The sequence below is a fragment of the Gossypium raimondii genome, chromosome 2 (genome assembly GCF_025698545.1).
Source record: "Gossypium raimondii isolate GPD5lz chromosome 2, ASM2569854v1, whole genome shotgun sequence".
Taxonomy (NCBI): Eukaryota; Viridiplantae; Streptophyta; class Magnoliopsida; order Malvales; family Malvaceae; genus Gossypium; species Gossypium raimondii.
The window spans coordinates 30,372,584-30,391,866 of record NC_068566.1 but is presented as its reverse complement, the minus strand read 5'-3'; the positions used below and the strand labels follow the sequence as shown (position 1 = coordinate 30,391,866).

Sequence of the window (19,283 nt, the reverse complement as noted above, 5' to 3'; positions counted from 1 at the left end):
GCTTGGTTTTACTGGGTTAGATCTGTTAGGGACTAAATTTGGGTTGTTGGGCTATTCGGGTTTTGTATTGTAATTGGGCCCGGGTTTTTAAAAAATTGGGCTTGTACTGCTGCCCCTCTTTGCTCGTTGTCATGTAACGATAACAGAGCAAAGACTAAGAAAGACCAATTTTTACCCAGTCCCGTTGAGGAAATAAGATTCGCCGTTGCGGCTTCAATCTTCTAGACTGCAATGTTGGGGAAGCGAGATTCGCCATCGTAGCTTCAATCTGTTCCACTACACCGCAAGGAAATGAGATTCGCCGTTGTGGCTTCGATCTATTGCAATGGGGAAGTGAGACTCGCCGTTGTAGCTTCAATCTATTCCGCTGCATCGCCTGGAAGTAAGATTCACTGTTGTGGCTTCAATCTTTTAAATTGCAATGGGGAAGTGAGACTCGCCGTTGTAGTTTCAATCGTTGTAGCTTCAATCTATTCCACTGCAATGCCAGAAGGTAAGATTCACCGTTGTGGCTTCGATCTTTTAAATTGCAATGTCGGGGAAGTGAGATTCACTGTTGTAGCTTCAATCTGTTCCACTGCAATGCAGAAGGTAAGATTCGCCGTTGTGGCTTCGATCTTTTAAATTGTAATGTCGGGGAAGTGAGATTCGCTGTTGTAGCTTCAATCTGTTCCGCTGCATCGCCAGAGGGTAAGATTCGCTGTTGTAGCTTCAATCTTTTAAATTGCAATGTCGGGGAAGCAAGATTCGCTGTTGTAGCTTCAATTTGTTCCGCTGCACCTGCTTAGGAATAAGATTTGCCGTTGTGGCCTCAATCTTTTAATTGCAATGTCAGGGAAGTGAGATTCGCCATTGTAGCTTCAATCTGTTCCGCTGCATTGCTTGGAAGTAAGATCCGCCGTCGTGGCCTCAATCTTTTAAATTGCAATCTATGGTTAATTCGATCTGCTTTTGTCAACTCAGGAAAGCAAGACCTGCCATCTTCATTGATCTGTTCTTTGGGGAACATGACCTATATGAACCTATTTATGCCTAGTGATCATGATCGAAATGAATCAAAATTTCCTAACTAGATGTGTATGAATGATGTTTGCATGAATGCAGAATGTCATGAGAATGATCCATTTTTAATGTTTGAGTTATCATTGCCCATTATTTTATCACTGACGTGTTACGACGCCTTCTTGCTTGGTTGGCATATCCAAAGAAACACTTAATCAGATTGCCCCTACTGTAAACCTCCAAGTTCAATCCACTGGATGCAAAATTTAAACCATGTAAACCTCTAAGTTCAATCCACTGGATGCAAAATTTGAACCATCTTTCTCCCGCTGTAACCCAAGGATAGAAAGACTTGGCCTTTTCTCGATCTTCTCCTATCACAATTCAAGAATACAGAATATGAAGCTCTTTGGTCCTTTACCCCATTCCCAAGGTGTCATACCAAATGCTCATGCACAATTGCAAAATTTTCTTCTCCGAGAAAACCTTTTTTATTGCTTGGTGAACATCGCTTGTTTGTTCATTGAAGCTTTGTCACAACATCTTGTCATTTTGTTCAATCCTTGTTTGGACAACAAAGTTTGAAAGGATAGTCCTGATTTAGGCTTTTTCCTTTTAGATACTTAAAATTTGGCGTGTTCTAAACAACAGTCCTGTTTCAGGTTCCCTCATTATTTAGAAGTTTCTAGAGTAATATGCAAAACTCCTTTTGCTTGAACATTCAGTCTATTAATTGTTATTTCAAATGTTTGAAAAAGATTATCGTAATGGACAAACAAAATGTTATTGGGAACAAATCTCGAAATGAATAAGTTGATCAAGATAGCAAATTTTGCTAAGATAAAATAAGAAAAGACGATGGACAAGATGGAACTTTATTAGGAGCAAAGCTTGAGATGAATACATTAATCGAGACAACAAATTTTGCCAAGATTCAAAATGAATAAGATGACGACAGTGCCTGGATATCGCAAAGACGAGTTTCCTGCATAAGCTTTCGAAAACCATTCGAATTTGATATGTGTTTAGGGAATCTATGTGGTTTTGTCGATACCCCAAGATGTCGTCTACCCTTTCCTTGTTGATTCGTATATCGAGACCACCACATACCCCGATCTTGATCAAAATTTGAGTGCTTGATCACCTCATGTTTTCTCAAAATTTGAGCCGCCTTTTCAGGTTTTTAACTCAAATCCCCTTTGGTCTCAAGGCGCCCTTTACGGGTTTTCACCTTGGCCTCTCCCTTTTTTTTTTTGAATGCCCTTTACGGGTTTTCACTTTGGTTCTCCTCCTTCAAGTGAAGTATTTCTTGACTGAATCCGAGTTCACAGGATTTGGCAAGTTTTTACCATCCATCTCGCTCAAGATCAAAGCTCCTCCTGAAAAGGCCTTTTTTACCACATAAGGACCTTCCCAATTTGGCATCCATTTTCCTCTAAAATCCTTTTGTAGGGGAAGAATCTTTTTCAAAACTAGGTCCCCCTCGTAAAATTCTCTGGGACGAACTTTTTTGTTATAGGCTCGCATCATTCGTTTTTGATACATCTGACCGTGACGAATAGCTTTTAACCTCTTTTCTTCTACCAAGTTTAGCTGGTCATATCGAGATTGAATCCATTCAACCTCATCCAACTTTAGTTCAGCTAATACTCGGAGAGAAGGAATTTCAACTTCTATGGGTAAAACTGCTTCCATCCCATAGACTAGAGAAAATGGTGTTGCCCCAGTAGAGGTCCTAACAGAAGTACGATATGCCAGGAGGGCGAAAGGTAATTTCTCGTACCAGTCCTTGTAGGTTTCAGTCATTTTCCCTACAATTTTCTTGATGTTTTTGTTAGCTGCTTCCACCGCACCATTCATTTTTGGACGGTACGATGATGAATTGTGGTGTCTGATCTTGAACTGACTACAAACTTCCGCTATTAAGTTGTTGTTCAAGTTCAGCGTATTATCAGATATGATCCTTTCAGGCATCCCGTATCGACATATGATCTCTTTTTTCAGAAACTTGCTAACTGCCAACTTCGTGACATTTGCATATGAAGCAGCCTCCACCCATTTAGTGAAGTAATCAATAACCACAAAGATAAAGCGATGCCCATTAGAAGCTTTTGGAGATATTGGCCCGATAACGTCCATTACCCACATGGAGAAAGGCCATGGAGAAACCATAACATGAAGGGGTGAAGGTGGTGCGTGTATTTTGTCACTATAAATTTGACATTTATGGCACCTTTTGGCATAATTCATGCAATCCCCCTCCATGGTAGACCAATAGTACCCAAATCTCATAATTTGTCTGGCCATCGTGAAGCCGTTGGCATGCGTTCCGCAGATACCTTCATGCACTTCTTCCAAAATTTCCTTTGCCTCGACAGCATCCACACACCTCAACAATACTTGATCTTTTCCCTTTTTATACAAAATTTCCCCATCTAGGACATAGTCAATGGCTAACCTCCTTAATGTCTTCTTATCATTTTCCGTCGCATGGTCAGGGTACTCTCGACTTTTCACATATCGCAATATGTCATGGTACCAAAGGGTGATCATCCTTTTCCTCTTCATTGTCAATGTTGCAACAATGGGCTGGAGCCTCATAGATGCTACTCTGGATAGGCTTCATATCCTCTAATTTGTTCACTTTAAACATGGAGGCTAAAGTGGCCAAAGCATCTGCCATTTGGTTCTCATCTCGTGGGAGATAGCTAAAGGTAACACTATCGAATTCCTCAATCAATTCTAGAACCAATTTTCGATAGCGGACTAACTTCGGGTCTCTTGTTCGGGTCTCTTGTTTCCCATTCCCCTTTGAGCTGGTAAATTACTAATGCAGAGTCCCCGTATACCTCTAGCACTGTAATTTTCCGCTCTATGGCTGCCCAGATGCCCATAACGCAAGCTTCATACTCAGCCATGTTATTTGTGCAATCAAAGTCCAATTTGCTAGTGAAAGGATAATAATCTCCACTAGGAGATACGAGTACTGCCCCAATTCCGTTGCCTATAGCATTTGAAGCTCCGTCAAAACTCAACTTCCAGGGACCACCTTCTTGGAAATCTCTTTCTACAGTTGCAACATACAACAAATCCTCATTTGGGAAATCGAAGTTCAATGGCTCATAATCTTCCAGAGCTCTACTTGCTAGGAATTCCGCTATTGCGCTCCCTTTGACCGCCTTCTGGTTTACATAAACTATGTCAAATTCAGATAGAAGAATTTGCCATCGGGCCATTCTTCCATTCAGAGCGGTTGACTCCATCAAGTACTTCAGAGGGTCCAATTTGGAGATTAACCAGGTCGTATGGTACAACATGTACTGTCTCAGTCTCCGAGTTGTCCAGATTAAGGCACAACATAATTTCTCAATTGGCGAATATCTTGTTTCGCATTCGGTGAACTTCTTACTGAGATAGTAGATTGCTCTTTCCTTTCGTCCTGATTCATCATGTTGACCAACCACGCATCCCATGGAATTTTCAAATCGCCAAATCTGATATGAGCGGTTTGCACAGGCGGTGGCATCAAGATCGGGCGTTGGATAAGTAATGCTTGACTTTTTCAAAAGTTTTTTGACATTCCTCATCCCATACACCAGGATTATGTTTCTTGAGGAGGCGAAATATGGGGTCGCATTTCTCGGTTAGCTGTGATATGAACCGAGCGATATAGTTCAGCCTTCCTAGAAAACCTCGAACCTCCTTTTGAGTACGCGGCGGGGGTAATTCTTGTATTGCTCTTACTTTGTCAGGATCAATCTCAATTCCTCTCTCACTGACCACGAACCCAAGCAATTTTCCTGATCTGACCCCAAATGTGCATTTTGTTGGATTTAGCTTTAGTTGAAATTTTCTCAACCTCATAAATAATTTTTTTAGGACCTGCACATGTTCCTCTTCTATTTTAGATTTTGCAATCATGTCATCAACATAGACTTCTAACTCCTTGTGCATCATATCATGGAACAGTGTTACCATGGCCCTCTGATACGTTGCCCCTGCATTTTTCAACCCAAATGGCATCACTTTATAACAAAAAGTCCCCCATAAGGTTATGAATGTAGTTTTCTTCATATCTTCGGGATGCATCTTAATTTGGTTATATCCAGAGAAACCATCCATAAAAGAAAATAGTGAATGCCCTGCCGTGTTGTCTACCAAGGCGTCGATATGCGGCAAGGGAAAGTTATCTTTTGGGCTAGCCTTATTTAAATCTCTATAATCTACACACATTCGTACCTTCTCATCTTTCTTAGGGACAGGTACAATATTGGCTACCCACTCAGAATATTTGACCACTTGCAGGAATCCAGCATCGAATTGCTTTTGCACCTCCTCCTTTATTTTCAATACAACATCAGGTCTCATTCTTCGTAGTTTTTGCTGAACCGGCTTGCAATCTTCCTTTATAGGAAGATGGTGAACTACAATATCCGTATTTAAGCCAGGCATATCCTGATACGACCATGCGAAGACATCTTTGAACTCTCGAAGCAATCCAATGAGGTCTTGTTTTACTTCTTCAGCTATGCATGTGCCAATCTTCACCGCCTTTCCCTCTTCCAGGATCACCGTCTCTATCGTCTCTTCGTGAGGTAGGATTTGTTTCCCTTTCTGCTCTACCATCCTCAACAAGTCTGGAGATAGGTTGCAATCTATGTTATCTTCAAAATCTTGAGATTCCTCTAAACACATATCTCGTTCAAAAGGGTTCTCTAAGTTCATAGTAGAGTCATTCATGTCATCGATATCTTGGAACCTGTTATAAGTACCAAAAAATGTACAAGGAATGTATTAATTTAAGGGTTCTTATTTAGTATGGTCATGAATGAAAGAATGATTTGGAATATAAGCATCCAAGATGACTATTCATACGAAAGAATGAAAAGAATTTTAAAAGAATATATACTCAAAAAGAAAATGCGAAGATATATTTCATTGAAGTCACAATGTTCAAATATAAGCCCATTTCAGTTCACAAAAGGTTTTCATTTTCTCTAGGCTTAGTACAATTAGTATGTTTTGAATATTACTCTGGAAAAGCTCTAAAAACTTCAGGCATTTCTTCTGCAGTCCAATTGTTTAAAACACTCCCAGGTTCAAAGAGATAGATGCCTGAGGTACTTTCTTCTTCAGATTCCTCTTCAAATATGGCATTGATGTTCAGGTTTCCTAACATTTCCTCTGTGGTCTTCCTTCTCGGAGTCCTCAGTCCAGAATACATGGTTCCTCCCGATACGAAGGTCCTAGATATGTGGGGGAAAGCCATAGGTTCCCAATCAACTTCTTCTCCGTTCAAACGCGCCTTCCTCATCTCTTGTCTTTTCTCTAACCCTTTCCTTCTTTGCTTAGCTTTTGGTTTAAATCCTAAACCAAAGCGGTCCTATTTGTCCTTCACCACTGGTGCCTCTATTCTTCCTTGAAGGCATCTTCCCAGTCCTCTTCCAGGCACAGCTCCTTTCCCAATGGTCATTTGTAACCCCATCTTTGTGGCTCTAGACACACTGGGCATTGGGATCCTCTTTCCCTCAATAACAGAAGTCGCATTTACGAACTCTAAGGATCGAAAGGAACATTCGATCGCATCATCATCTGTTCCCAAATATGGTGCGTCACTGGTTACCGATGCAATGATGTCTTCCTCAGCGTCGATCGTAATTAATCGGCCTTCTGTCACTAATTTCAACTTCTGGTGCAACGATGAAGGCACTGCCCCTGCTGAATGAATCCATGGTCTCCCCAGCAAGCAATTATACGAAGGCTTGATGTCCATCACTAAGACATCCACTTCGTATGTATTCGGGCCAATCAAGAGGGGTATTTCTATTCTTCCCATCACCTTCCTTTCGGTACCATCAAATGTTCTCACTATATTACGCATGATTTCATGTGGAACTATCCACCGTAACCTATTTAAGGTAGATAGGGTAAAACATTCAAGGTGATCCATTATCAATTAGCACTCCCGCTTAACGATACTCCCGCAATGACGATGATATGTAAGGCTTTGGTGGCTCCTCTTCCCCCGGGCGGTATTTCATCATCATTAAAGAAAATGAAATTGTCGGCACTGATATTGTTAACCAAACGGTCTAACTTATTCACTGAGATATCGCTAGCGACGTAAGTTTCATTTAGCACCGTAATCAACGTATTACGATGTACCTCTGAACTTAGAAGCAATTCAAGCACTGAGATACGGGCCGGCTGCTTATGTAATTGTTCTACCACGCTGTACTCGCTATGTTTTAAGAATTTTAGAAATTCTTTACCCTCAGTTACCGGCTGATTGACACGCGTTTCAATTTTGTCTGCTTTTGCTTTTCCCAATTCAACCGCTAAGGCTTTTCCTTTTCCAGATTCCACTCTTACGTTTGCCGGATCATAGCATTTTCCACTTCGTGTATAGAATCCTTCATCCTCTCCTGAAGCATTTACCAAGCTCTCTTCTCCTGGGATTGTTACATTACAGTCGTAATTCCAAGGAACCTTTTTGCTATCCTTGTAGGGAAAGGATACAGGTTTTTAGATTATGACCTTTGGTGCTATTTGTATTCCCGATTCTCTGCTTATTGGTTTTGCAATAATCACTATCGGGTGATTAGCCTTTTGGGCTTTCCCCGTAGATCCTTCTTCTGTAACATAAACCTCTCCTTCTTCTAGTCCCTTAATCTCTTCATAAAACTCCAACTCTTTGTTATCCATTAAGTTTTGCACCATGGTTCTGAACTCGGTGCATTCTTGGATGTCATGGCTTTTTTCTGCATGGAACTCACAAAATTTCCTTGCTCCTTCAGGCCTTTCTATTGAACCTTGCTTGATGAGACCTCTTCTCATCATTTGTTTCCAAACCCATTCAAGGGGGGTCTTTATCTCTGCTATGTTGGCTTTGACTCTTCTTCCTCCATACTCAATTATCGCATTCACCCCTTTATTATCATGGTTGGGCAACGGATTCTCTGCTACATTTGGTCCTGATGAGTCACCTATCTTTACGATCCCCAAATTGATAAGTCTTTCAACTAACTTCTTGAATGCAGTGCAGTTTTCAATTGAGTGCCCCTTGGTCCCCGCGTGATACTCGCATTGAACGCTTGCGTCATACCACTTAGGGTAGGGAGGTTGCATAGGTTTTAGGTAAAATGGAGATATCACATGTGCATCGAATAAGTTCTGGTACAATTCCCTATACGTCACTGGGATGGGTGTGAATTGAAGTCTCTCTACATTTGGCCTTGGAGTAGATTCCTGTTTCGAAGAACCTTGCCGATTAGCGGTTACTGCTCTGGCTTGTCCCACCTTGATTGTTTTAGAATGGTCCTTGTTAAACATGCTTGTATTGTTTATCTCGTACTCCTTCTTCCTTGGAGCTGACCTTTTAGTACTTTCTCCTGCTTCTACCTTGCCGCATCTTATGGCATTCTCTATCATTTCTCCAGACATCACTATGTCTGAAAAGCTTTTAGTGGCACTGCCTAACATGTGGCCGAGAAATGGAGCCTTTAGAGTATTGATAAAAAGCATAGTTATCTCTTTCTCTAAAAGTGGTGGTTGAACTTGTGCAGCCACTTCCCTCCATCTCTGAGCATATTGCCGGAAACTCTCATTAGGCTTCTTTTCCATGTTTTGCAATACAATTCGATCGGGCGCTATATCCATCACGTGTCTATACTGCTTCATAAAGGCTTGCGCCAAATCCTTCCATGAATGAATGTTGGCCCGACTTAATTGGTTGTACCATCTAGTCGCTGACCCTATCAAACTGTCCTGAAGCAATGAATCAGCAATGGGTCATTGTTGATGTATCCCGTCATCCTCCTACAAAACATAGTGATATGGGCTTCAGGGCAACTGGTCCCGTTGTATTTTTCAAACTCCGGCATTTTAAATTTAGGAGGGAGCACCAGATCAGGTACCAGGCTCAAATCTTTAGCGTCTACTCCTCGATGGTAATCGGTATTTTCCATGGCTTGAAACTTCTCTTCTAACCATTTACAACGATCTTCTAATTGTTTTGGCAGGTCTACTCTTGTCTTCTCTATTTCTGCCGCGTCGTCGAGATCTGGAACCACGGGATTAATAGGATTATCCCCGGGATTAGAGCCTGAACCTGTTGGGAAGTTCATCGATGCTGGGGCACCAACTTGGTATTGGGATCTAATGGTGACAGGTACCCTCTGTGGGTACACCCCTGGTTGCGTCTGGACATTAGTTGGGGCGAAACCTGGAGGGTAGGCAGGGTCTTCGTGATCATCCCCAGAATTTACCGCGGGGCTCTTCCCCTTATCGTGCCCCCCAGCCGTTAACTGTTTTAATTGATTCAATAATTCTCTTTGGGATGCTTCCATATCTTGCTGCAGTTTGGCTAGTTTTTCTTGCATCTGAGCTTGCATCTGCTCTTGCAATTGCTCTAATTTCTCTAGTCTTTGATCCATTTCTTTGGTTCTCCGGCAAGTACTATAATGATATCTAGTTGACAGATCTTCGTTGATTTCCAGGGTAACTGTCATTAATTAGAGCTCTTTATTATTATTATTATTATTTTTTCAACTTTAATGCATATGATAAAAATGCAATGCAAATGAATGAATGCAAAGGAAAGGCATTGATTCTAATTCAATTTCATTAGAAGAACTTGACTTGAAAACAAATTTCTTTACATAAAGTGGATTACATATACGGCTTTGCCTTTATGCTCAAAGCCTTAACCCTCTTAAGGAGCCAAGCTAACTCTCGACCCCGACTTGACTCCGACTCATATGTCAAACTTAGTATATCAGCCTGACCCGCTAAGGTTTGCAGATGGTCAGCCACTTCCCGTACTTGAGTCACAGCTTCGCCCATAACGCAATCTCTATCTCTAATCTGAATTTGAAGATGATGGAGCTGCTTTTGGTACTGCTCATTACGTCTTTCAAGAAGTTCTACTCGTAACTCAGAATTTCTCAATGCATCTTCAAGTTCTTCTATCTTTTCCTTCAATTCTTCAATCTTGCTCAAACTTGCTCTCAGCTTGATCATAGAATTACGACTACGGCACAAATGAAGCGACCTTTCCAACTTAGCTATATGGGCTTTTAATTTTGCTTCTTCATTTCGGCATTCTAACAAATTTTCCTCCAAAGCACTTTCTCGACCTCGGGCATCTTGAAATTTCTTTTCCCACTGAACAGCTTTGGCCTTTTCTTCCTTGATCTCCTGTCACCATTGCTCTGATGTTTTACCTAAACCCGCAGTTCTCAGTGACAAACGCAGCTTCTTATAATATGTTTTTAGACTATCTAAATCCTCTTCAGCCTTGTTCTTCCCTTTCCTCAACTTTTCAGCTTCCAGCTTGTGGATATCGACATCTAGTCCTAAACGCATCTTTTCCTCTTCTAGCTTCTCTATCTTCTTTTCCAATTCCAAACTTCGTTTTTCAAAGTCCTGTTTGATGATCTCTAATTCTGATGGAACTACTTACAAATGCTCCTCTATGGATCGAACGAAATCTTCTCTTGGCCCGGGGATGGTATCATTAATCCTCTTACTTCGCCATCCATGATACTCGGGGGTCGTCATTGCTCCCACAGTAAATCGTTTCATCCGATGAGTTTGCCTCCAAGCATTGGTCATCTCTCGAATCTTCTTCTTGTAACCATTATCTTTATACGAAAACTCGCACTGAGCTAGTCCTTGGGTGGCAGGCACGAAATGTCTTGACCCATATTGTTTCAGTACCATTAATGGTGCATAGCCAACAGCTCCCCAAATCCCAAGCAAAGGGACCCAGTCGAAATTCCCACATTGATACAAGATCTCATCGGGCACCATCCAATGAGCTTTCCATTCAACATCTTCATCTTTGAGATTTTGAAGCATCGCTATCCATCTTTCCACGGTAATGTTGTCACGTCTCGGCATGGCTGCTAATTCTTTCAATGGAGAATAATTCTTGGAGAATACTCGGTAAGAAACTTTATCCACTTTCCAGAAGTGACTGTGGAACCATACTAACAAGAGCTGTGCACATCCAATGAATCTTCCCTCCCCCGCGCTTCGGCACACACTTAAAGATCTAAATATCTCGGCCAAAATTATCGGAACGGGTGTGACCCTCTTGTCCAGTCGATCAAACAAATCAGTAGCTGCCTCGTCTATATACCCCAACGCTCTAGGGAAAATCATCAGCCCATAAATGCTCAAGGCAAAAACATCGACTTTTTTCTTCGTATCAGGGTGAGCTAAAATCAAATCACGCAGACTTCTCCAGGGAATACACTTGTTTTCCCCTTTTCGTTTGACCCGCGCTGAGACCCATTGCTCACTCAATCCCAAGATGTTCACTAGCTTCTTCACAAAAGTCGGGACATTGACAGCTTTAGAATAGACTTTATCTGCCTGAAACCTTGGGCAACACAGTAAGGCTGTATATTCCTCTATGGTAGGCACCAAGTCTATCTCCCCAAAAGTAAAGCATCTATAAGCGGGATTCCAAAATTGGGCCAGAGCTCGAAACAAATGCTCGTCCACTTTAATATCAAGCAAATAAGGCAAGTCACCATAATTAGAGTAAAACAATTGCTTGACTTCATCGTCCCACTGGGCCCATATTTCTTTCAACTCTTGGAAATTATTCTGAGTTACATTGATATAAGTGAAGTCCGATAACTCTGACATGTACCCTTCCGTCAAGCTGTCTCCTTTCTCAAGTTGCGTTTTTTCTGACCATATTCGGACAACTGCATTATCTTCCACTTTATTAAGAAATTCACTTTCCATGATTAGCTTTCTATCTAGTAACCGAATGTGAACCAACGCCTTTTATGATGAAATGCCATGTATGCCATGCAATCAAACAAAACACAATAAGTTAGTATAAAAATCAAATACAAGCAATAAATAATAAAGCACCTATTTAGGTGTCTACCGGGGGTTCGAAGTGGTTCTAACTAGGGTGGGTTCCTAAGGTCTTCTATATGCGGTTTGGCTCTAGAGATAAGGTACCCGAACCAGCAGATTCCTCGATCTTCACCCTATTATAGACTCATACAGACCGAGTTCGGTTCAGGGGAATACATTTCCCTATGGCTACACGGAGATGAAAATCTCACGAAGACATAGGTACAGATGTATCCCGAAAGCGATCCACTATCCTGCACGGAGGTGAAAACCTCACGAAGGACTAGCTTCTCACTCCCACTTAAAGGGTATGACCAACGGTCATGCAATGCAATGCAAAAGATACCAAAATTTAAACAAACAGAGCAATTATAAACCACAATGATGAACATTATAATGAAGAATGAAATGCAATGAAAGGATCGTAAATTTAAACCAAATTTTCAATTTTCAACAAAAAGACAAAAAGTGATCAACTTGTGGCTTGACTCTCTTATTTAAAGTCCCCAGCGGAGTCGCCAAGCTGTTGACACCATTTTTTGGATGGAAAAACGGGGTCGACTTAGGTTTTGAAGAATGAAATGGGAGTCGCCACCAATCCTTTTTTATGAGGTGTGATTGGATCATCTCGAAAAGTGGTTGTTTTTAATAAACGGTTTGATTTTATTAAAACAACAAGTTTGGTCCACGAAATTCAGAAAAATGGTTCGGGAGTCGGTTACGTACGAGGAAGGATTAGCACCCTCGTAACGCCCAAAAATTGGTACCTAGTTGATTAGTCAATGTCTTAATGTCGAAAATTAAAAATTTTAAAGAAATTTAAAATACGATCCTTTGTCTTAGAATGACTTGTATAAAATAGGTTGCTTATATTGAAAAAAACTCCTACAACAAAAATTAAAAAAAAGGATATTCAATTGTTCGAGTCGATGAGGAAATCGCAACCCAATGCGTTAGGGCACAATTTCTCAACATTCCAACATTGAACATTGCCTTAATTTTTTTAAGAAAATCCTCATCTCGAAAAAAGCAACGTGTCACATCCAATGCGTTAGGACACGACATATTGAATTCCGATAATGAGCTTTTATTTATTTATTTTAAAAAAGTAACCTCGATTATTTAGATTCAACAAAGAAAATCGGAACCCAATACGTTAGGGCTCGATTCTCTCGAAGATCCCAAATACCGAGTGTTGCTTTTATTTTGAAATTTTATTCTTGATAAATTCGAGTAAAATGGATGTAAAATAATGATAATGATGTCAATGTAAATAAAATGATACAAGCAAAACAATAAATAATAAAAACAATCATACGGGCAAGGTAACAAATAATTAGGAACTAAAGTAAGAAAACAAACAATAATAAACATGCAAATAAAGAGCAAAATTAACAACATGATGCAAATATAAAATATATAAACACACACACACACACATATATATATATATATAACAATGAGAATATGAAAAACATGTGTATGTGTACATATTTCGAATTATTGTACATTAAAATTATGTAAGTGTATGTACATACATATATACATATATAATAATCATTAAATATATAAAAGTATATATGTGTAAGTATATATTAGTCATAAAAAGAATATATACAAGGTATATTTTGAAAGTATAAAGTATATGTAAGTGTATATATAGATATATAGATACTTTTATAAATTATAAAATAGATAAAATATGAGTATTTATATGTATTAAATAAATTATATAAGATATATATATGCACTTATATAATAATAATGATAATATAATAGGAAATGTAGAAACAATAATAATAATAATAACATTAATAATAATAGCAATAAAAACAATGAACTAAATAATAATAATAATAATAATAATAATAAAGGGACTAAGTCGAAATGAAAACAAAATACTATGCGATATTGCAAAAATAAAAAAAAAACTAAAAGGACCAAATTGTGACGCGCACTGAAAGAGGGGGGACCAAAATAGTAAATAAACCGAAGCCATCAAAACGCATCGTAGCAATAGACTAAATTAAAGCAAAAATAAAACTTTGTGGCCAAATTAAAAATAAAAGGAAATAGCGAAATAGGACCAAATTGAAGCACGCCACAAATCGGAGGGACTGCGCGCGTAAATAGCCCAAAGATTAAAAACACGCGGATCCTTCGGGTCGGATCGGGTCGACGCGGGATCCCCTTACCCAAAAGCAGCCGTTTTAAAATTAATATAAATACTAAAAAAACCTAAAAAAAAAGTTTAAAAAACCATTTTTCTTAAAAAAAAGAGAGAAGCTCTCTCTCCCTCGTTTTCTCCGGCCAAGGGGCCGGTCTAGGGCTCCGGCGAACCTTCGCCGAGGCGCCACCACGTGTGGCGGCCGGAGGTTCAAAATGGAGCCTTTCCGGTTCCTTTTTGAAGCCGAAGGCCTCTTAAACACGGATCTAGGGCCAAATCCCCGGAAAAACAAGCCTAAAGCCTGAAGAACGAGGAGAACCGTTCGTCTCCTCTTCCTCCGACGCGGCACAGGTAAGGCTTTTCTTTTTTCTTTTATTTTTATTATGTAAAAACGTACAAAAAGAAAAGAAAAATAAACGAAAACCGAGTAAAAAACTAAACAGAAATGAGAGAAAATCACCTCTTAAATTTTCTTGTTTTTATTTCCTTTTGTTAATGTCTGTTTCCTTTTTTTTGTTACAAAAGTTGTTAAAAAAAACCCCCTAAAATTACATATTGTTGGGTTTTTATAACCGATTGTGTCATCATTTCATTGCTATGATTGCCTCTTCTTTCCTCTTTGCAGCGTTCAAGCGGTGGCGATGGGTCTTGCGATGGCATGGGCAATGGCGGCTGAAGGCAGTAGGCTAAGATCAAAGGGGCGGCGCCTAGGGTTTCAGATATTTTTTAGGAAAAATGGGCTAGGGTATTGGGCTAGTTTTGTAATTGGGCTTGTGGGTTGTTGGGTAGGTTAGTTGGGCTTGGTTTTACTGGGTTAGATCTGTTAGGGACTAAATTTGGGTTGTTGGGCTATTCAGGTTTTGTATTGTAATTGGGCCCGGGTTTTTAAAAAATTGGGCTTGTACACATATGTTACAAGATCTGTGTTAGATATCCAACGGCATTTGTTCTAAGTGGAAACCCATTATTACAAACGAGAACAACATAATCACCCATTCACTTAATCAAGCATTGAAGCGATAGAAGCAAGCTTGAAATAAAGGAGGGGAAACACACGTTTAAACATAAGCACGCTGTACGGTAAATTGCTTATTGAATAGTTTAGCTTCTCTCACGAGATAAATCAAAACACGCATTCAACATACAAAGTTGCAACAACCAATGGGGAAAACAAAACAGTCTCACGATGACAAGAAATAAATAAAAGACTCGGACACGACATAAATGGCTAATTAATGTTTAACTTGAGTTATGGAGTCTTGTGGAGATCATTTCCAAAGTGACCCTGTGGATGGATTTTCACAAACAACAAATTTTAATCATGAGTAGATTTAGAAAGCCAAAAGAGAAGAGATTGCACCATAAAAAAAATGTAAAATTCTTAAGAAATAAACAAGATGAACTAATATGATAAATGAAATAACTTGCTTTATCACCTGAAACAGGGTATGAGGAGGAGGATTGCCATCATTCTCCACTTCAGGATTTGCTGCTCCCAAGGAAGAGCCAACAGAAGAATCAGGCACAATTCCTAAATTATAAATCGAAAAAATAAGAACAGGATGATTAATTCAAGGGTAAATCCAACTAAAAAAAAAGCAATTTTCGTTAGTCCCATGATAAATTTTCAGTTAAATTTTATTATTAGTCCTTGTACTTTACGAAAGTTGTGAATTTAATATCTTTACTTTAATTTGATCAATTTTAGTCTCCATTCTTTTTAGTTTTTGAAATTTGAAATTTTAGTCCCGACCCAAACAGCATCAATTAAATCCGTTTGTTTAAATTTAATTACTAATCATATACTATGCGTAAAATTGTAGATTTAGTCTATATTCTCCAATTGAATCATTCTAAGTTCCTATACTTTTCGAGTTTTAAAATTGTAGTTTGGACTCAAGTGACAGTTACTAACCTATTAATTGAATTTTCAATATGTGAAAATAACAAGATGACATGGCATTATATATATGATATGTTTGCGCGTCATATTTTTAAAATATCAAAACTTAACTTAATGTATTTAATAGTCATAGTTTGGTGAGGATTAAAATTTACAAGGGCTAAAAATTACCGAATTAAAGTACAAAGACTACATGTGCAACTTTCACAAAGAATGTAAACTAATAGCAAAATTTAACCTTTCTATCCCAAATGGAGGAGGGAATTAAAGAAAATAAAATAAACAAGATAGAAACCAATATGATAAATGCAAAAAAATAAAAATCTATTACCGGCACCAAGCTCATAGTTGAAAAGGTTATTGTGATTGGTCGTAACATCAAACTCGGGCAAATCATGATTTGTACCAAGGAATCCAGCAGCAGAATTAATCTCAACCCCTAAATTAACAGACAATTAAATGAAAGACCTTGAAATTAACCAGCATATCTAACACCAAAAGAAAATGCAAATTCTTTCCCAAATTTTGGGGAGAATAAACAGCAAGACATAAACAATAAAAACCAAAATATAAGATGATGAATGCAGAAACCTGCTTTAGTACCATGACTATTTGGGGCAACAGAGGAAGGGCCAGCAGCAATAGAAGCAGCAGTGTTGTTATAGTACTGGCCTGCAAACATGTTAAAAGCCTATTAATACAACACCAAGCAATTCAGTAAAGGTGTGGCTTATATAAATTACCAAAACCCATTTGCTGATACAAATTGTCCATGGAAGCTTGAAAGTTGGTTGCCCCACTCACTCCCAATCCCGATAATTCATTAACATCTTGTACAACAAATCCAGAAGTTGATGAAACTAGACCATGTTGCACATTGGTTTGAGACAGAAACCATCCTATGGACTGGAATGAAGAGTTAAGTTCATCACTCAATAGAAGATGGGAGACTAAAAAATTATATACAACATAATTGGCATACCTCATCAAAAGAAGTATAGCTTTGCCCCTGCAATGGAAGGGAAACGTATTATTCATATCCACTTTATGAATAAATGATACATAGATTAAACCAAAATTTGAGTGCTATGCAAAAATCCTAATAGATATAGATTATTATAAAAATTGTTGAACTATGTAATTCAAGTGGCACTATGGTTGCAAGTAATTGGGCTATAGGTCTCAAGTTGGAGGTTTGAGTCCTCCTCGTTTAAGTAGCTCCATAATAATTTTCAAGCACAATACTAATACCTCTTTTAAGTTTTGTAGCTACCATCAACTGAGATGTTTTTGACTCAATGAACCAAGCCCATCGACAAAGATGAAGCCAAAAAATTACTTAAAAGAGCTAGAAATGAATCATAAATTATTAGAGGCCCAAAGTCCAATTTAACTATTATACTAACATATAATTTTATAAAAAATAAAGGAGCTAAATAGAAAATCTACCTTTTAAGGGAGGGGGCGGGCAATGCCGCTGTTTGCCCCCTTGCTTTTGTCCCTACCCATTGGAAAATCACTCCCTATATGTTGACTCTCAGCATAGAACTAGAAATAAAACCCCCTACCAAGGGGTTGCTAACTGCACACTGGCTCTCGGTATACTATGGGAGACAAAACTCCAATGGAGGACAATACTTTTGCTTGTTAGAAATCGATCAACAAGCTCACAGACAATACTTTAAAGACTTCTTTAGAATAAGTTGACCTGTCGATAAAAATATATAAGCAATTTTTTTAATGGGAAAATTGTTTAGAAAATACAAATCTCAGTACATCAAGTTCCCATCGAATGGGAATTTGCCTCATCAATGCCTCGTTTGCTGTCTGAAAAACACAGTTATCTTATAAACAAAAATGGGTATTGTTAGGTTATGCTTAGGAATCAGCACAAGTCTTCCTATTAGTAGGAGACTTCAAGGTTTCCCATGTTCCAAGATACAATTATTTCTAATGATCATATATGTATGTATTCAAGGCCAACCCTGACATATATTGACCTACTGACCAACTAATTTATTATTGTTTAAGCTAATTATTGTTCTAACGCAACGATAATAATCTAAGAGAGAGAGCTGAACCTGTGCCTCAAGTGTAGTCTTAAACTGTTGAATACAATTTTGCATATATTGAATTATAGACTCGTTTTGCTTCAACTCCATTTTCATCTGCTGGTTTTCAGTTTGCATCTGCTTGAAGATTGGGAGCATTTCATAGTACTTGGTCTTCACCTGTTCAAGCTCCTCTAGCCTCCTCTTCAATTATAAATAAACACTCGTTAATTAATTAAAGACATAAATAAACAATGGGAAAAAAGGAAAGAAAGAAATTTGATGACGGGTTAATCACTGTACTTTAGTTTTCTGCCTGTACTGTACGCAACGGGCGTTATGAGCATCCTTTTGAGCTCGGGTTTTCCCCGATTTGGTACCTTTACCCTCCATTAATGAGCTTCAGTAATATACCACTATTTTCTTCTAACCTTCACTAAGTTTTTGACTTGTTTTCTGTTGTAAAACTTTAGCTGCATCTCGATTTTATTACCCACAATTATCTACTATCAACTATTTTCGGTTCCAAACCATTTGATTTGCCTGAATCTTTCGAAAACTTGATGATTGACTCGAAGTCAACACTTCTAGATAAAGAACAAAACTGAAGAACAGGGGAGATACGAACAAAAGGAAGAAAAAAAAAAGAACAGGGGAGATAGCTCAATAGATAATGATAAACCTTTCTAAAGTCTAAAGGCTAACAAAAAGAAAGTGATGATCTGAGATTTATGAGGATAAAGTGGCCACTGGCAGCTCCCCCCGTTTATATTAAGCAAGGGAAGGTTGATTAAACTCGCGTCTCATCGCGAGCTCTGTGCTCGCGCGAACATTCCGTATTTAATTTTGTCTCTCCCTTTTTTGGCAGGATTACTTTTGCCATTTAGACAAGCGTAATATATGATGTTATAAAACAATATTATAAATAAATCAAAATATTTCTTTTACGATAATGATATTTATAATAATGAATTCTTATTTTTTAGGTTTTAATTTAATTTAATTTTTTTAAAATTTATGCATAAAATTATATATCACATATAAAATTTAAAATTATTATTAAGTTTCAACAAATTAAAAATATGTATTTAAATACATTCAATTTATATATTTTTATTGTTACAATAGCATTGAATTAAGTTACGATCAATTTTAAAGAATTGAATTACAAAAGCTTTTTTCGCAATACATGATTTTGTTGCAGGTTTTGATCTTTGGATTCAATAAAAGAAATCTTCTTCAAAGATTTTAAATTGTAGATTTTAAAAAATTATTTTGT

General features: G+C 38.3%; 1 protein-coding gene across 4 annotated transcripts; it reads right to left on the bottom strand.

Annotated features, from left to right (window-relative positions):
* Positions 1 to 15,107: 15,107 nt before the first annotated feature.
* LOC105788169 (uncharacterized) lies at positions 15,108 to 18,879 on the bottom strand. 4 transcript variants are annotated; one of them, XM_052627044.1, is made up of 8 exons: positions 18,308 to 18,879; positions 18,035 to 18,208; positions 16,936 to 16,962; positions 16,697 to 16,859; positions 16,545 to 16,625; positions 16,285 to 16,392; positions 15,487 to 15,539; positions 15,108 to 15,335 (listed from the first exon to the last, which is right to left on the bottom strand). In XM_052627044.1, exons 1-8 carry the CDS (start codon positions 18,395 to 18,397, stop codon positions 15,300 to 15,302), a joined length of 732 nt encoding a protein of 243 aa, XP_052483004.1. In that variant the 5' UTR covers positions 18,398 to 18,879; the 3' UTR covers positions 15,108 to 15,299. The 4 variants fall into 4 exon arrangements, with proteins under 4 accessions (XP_052483004.1, XP_052483000.1, XP_052483005.1 ...); XM_052627040.1 differs by having other exon boundaries at positions 15,487 to 15,581; positions 18,308 to 18,877; XM_052627045.1 differs by having other exon boundaries at positions 16,557 to 16,625; positions 18,308 to 18,877.
* Positions 18,880 to 19,283: the final 404 nt, after the last annotated feature.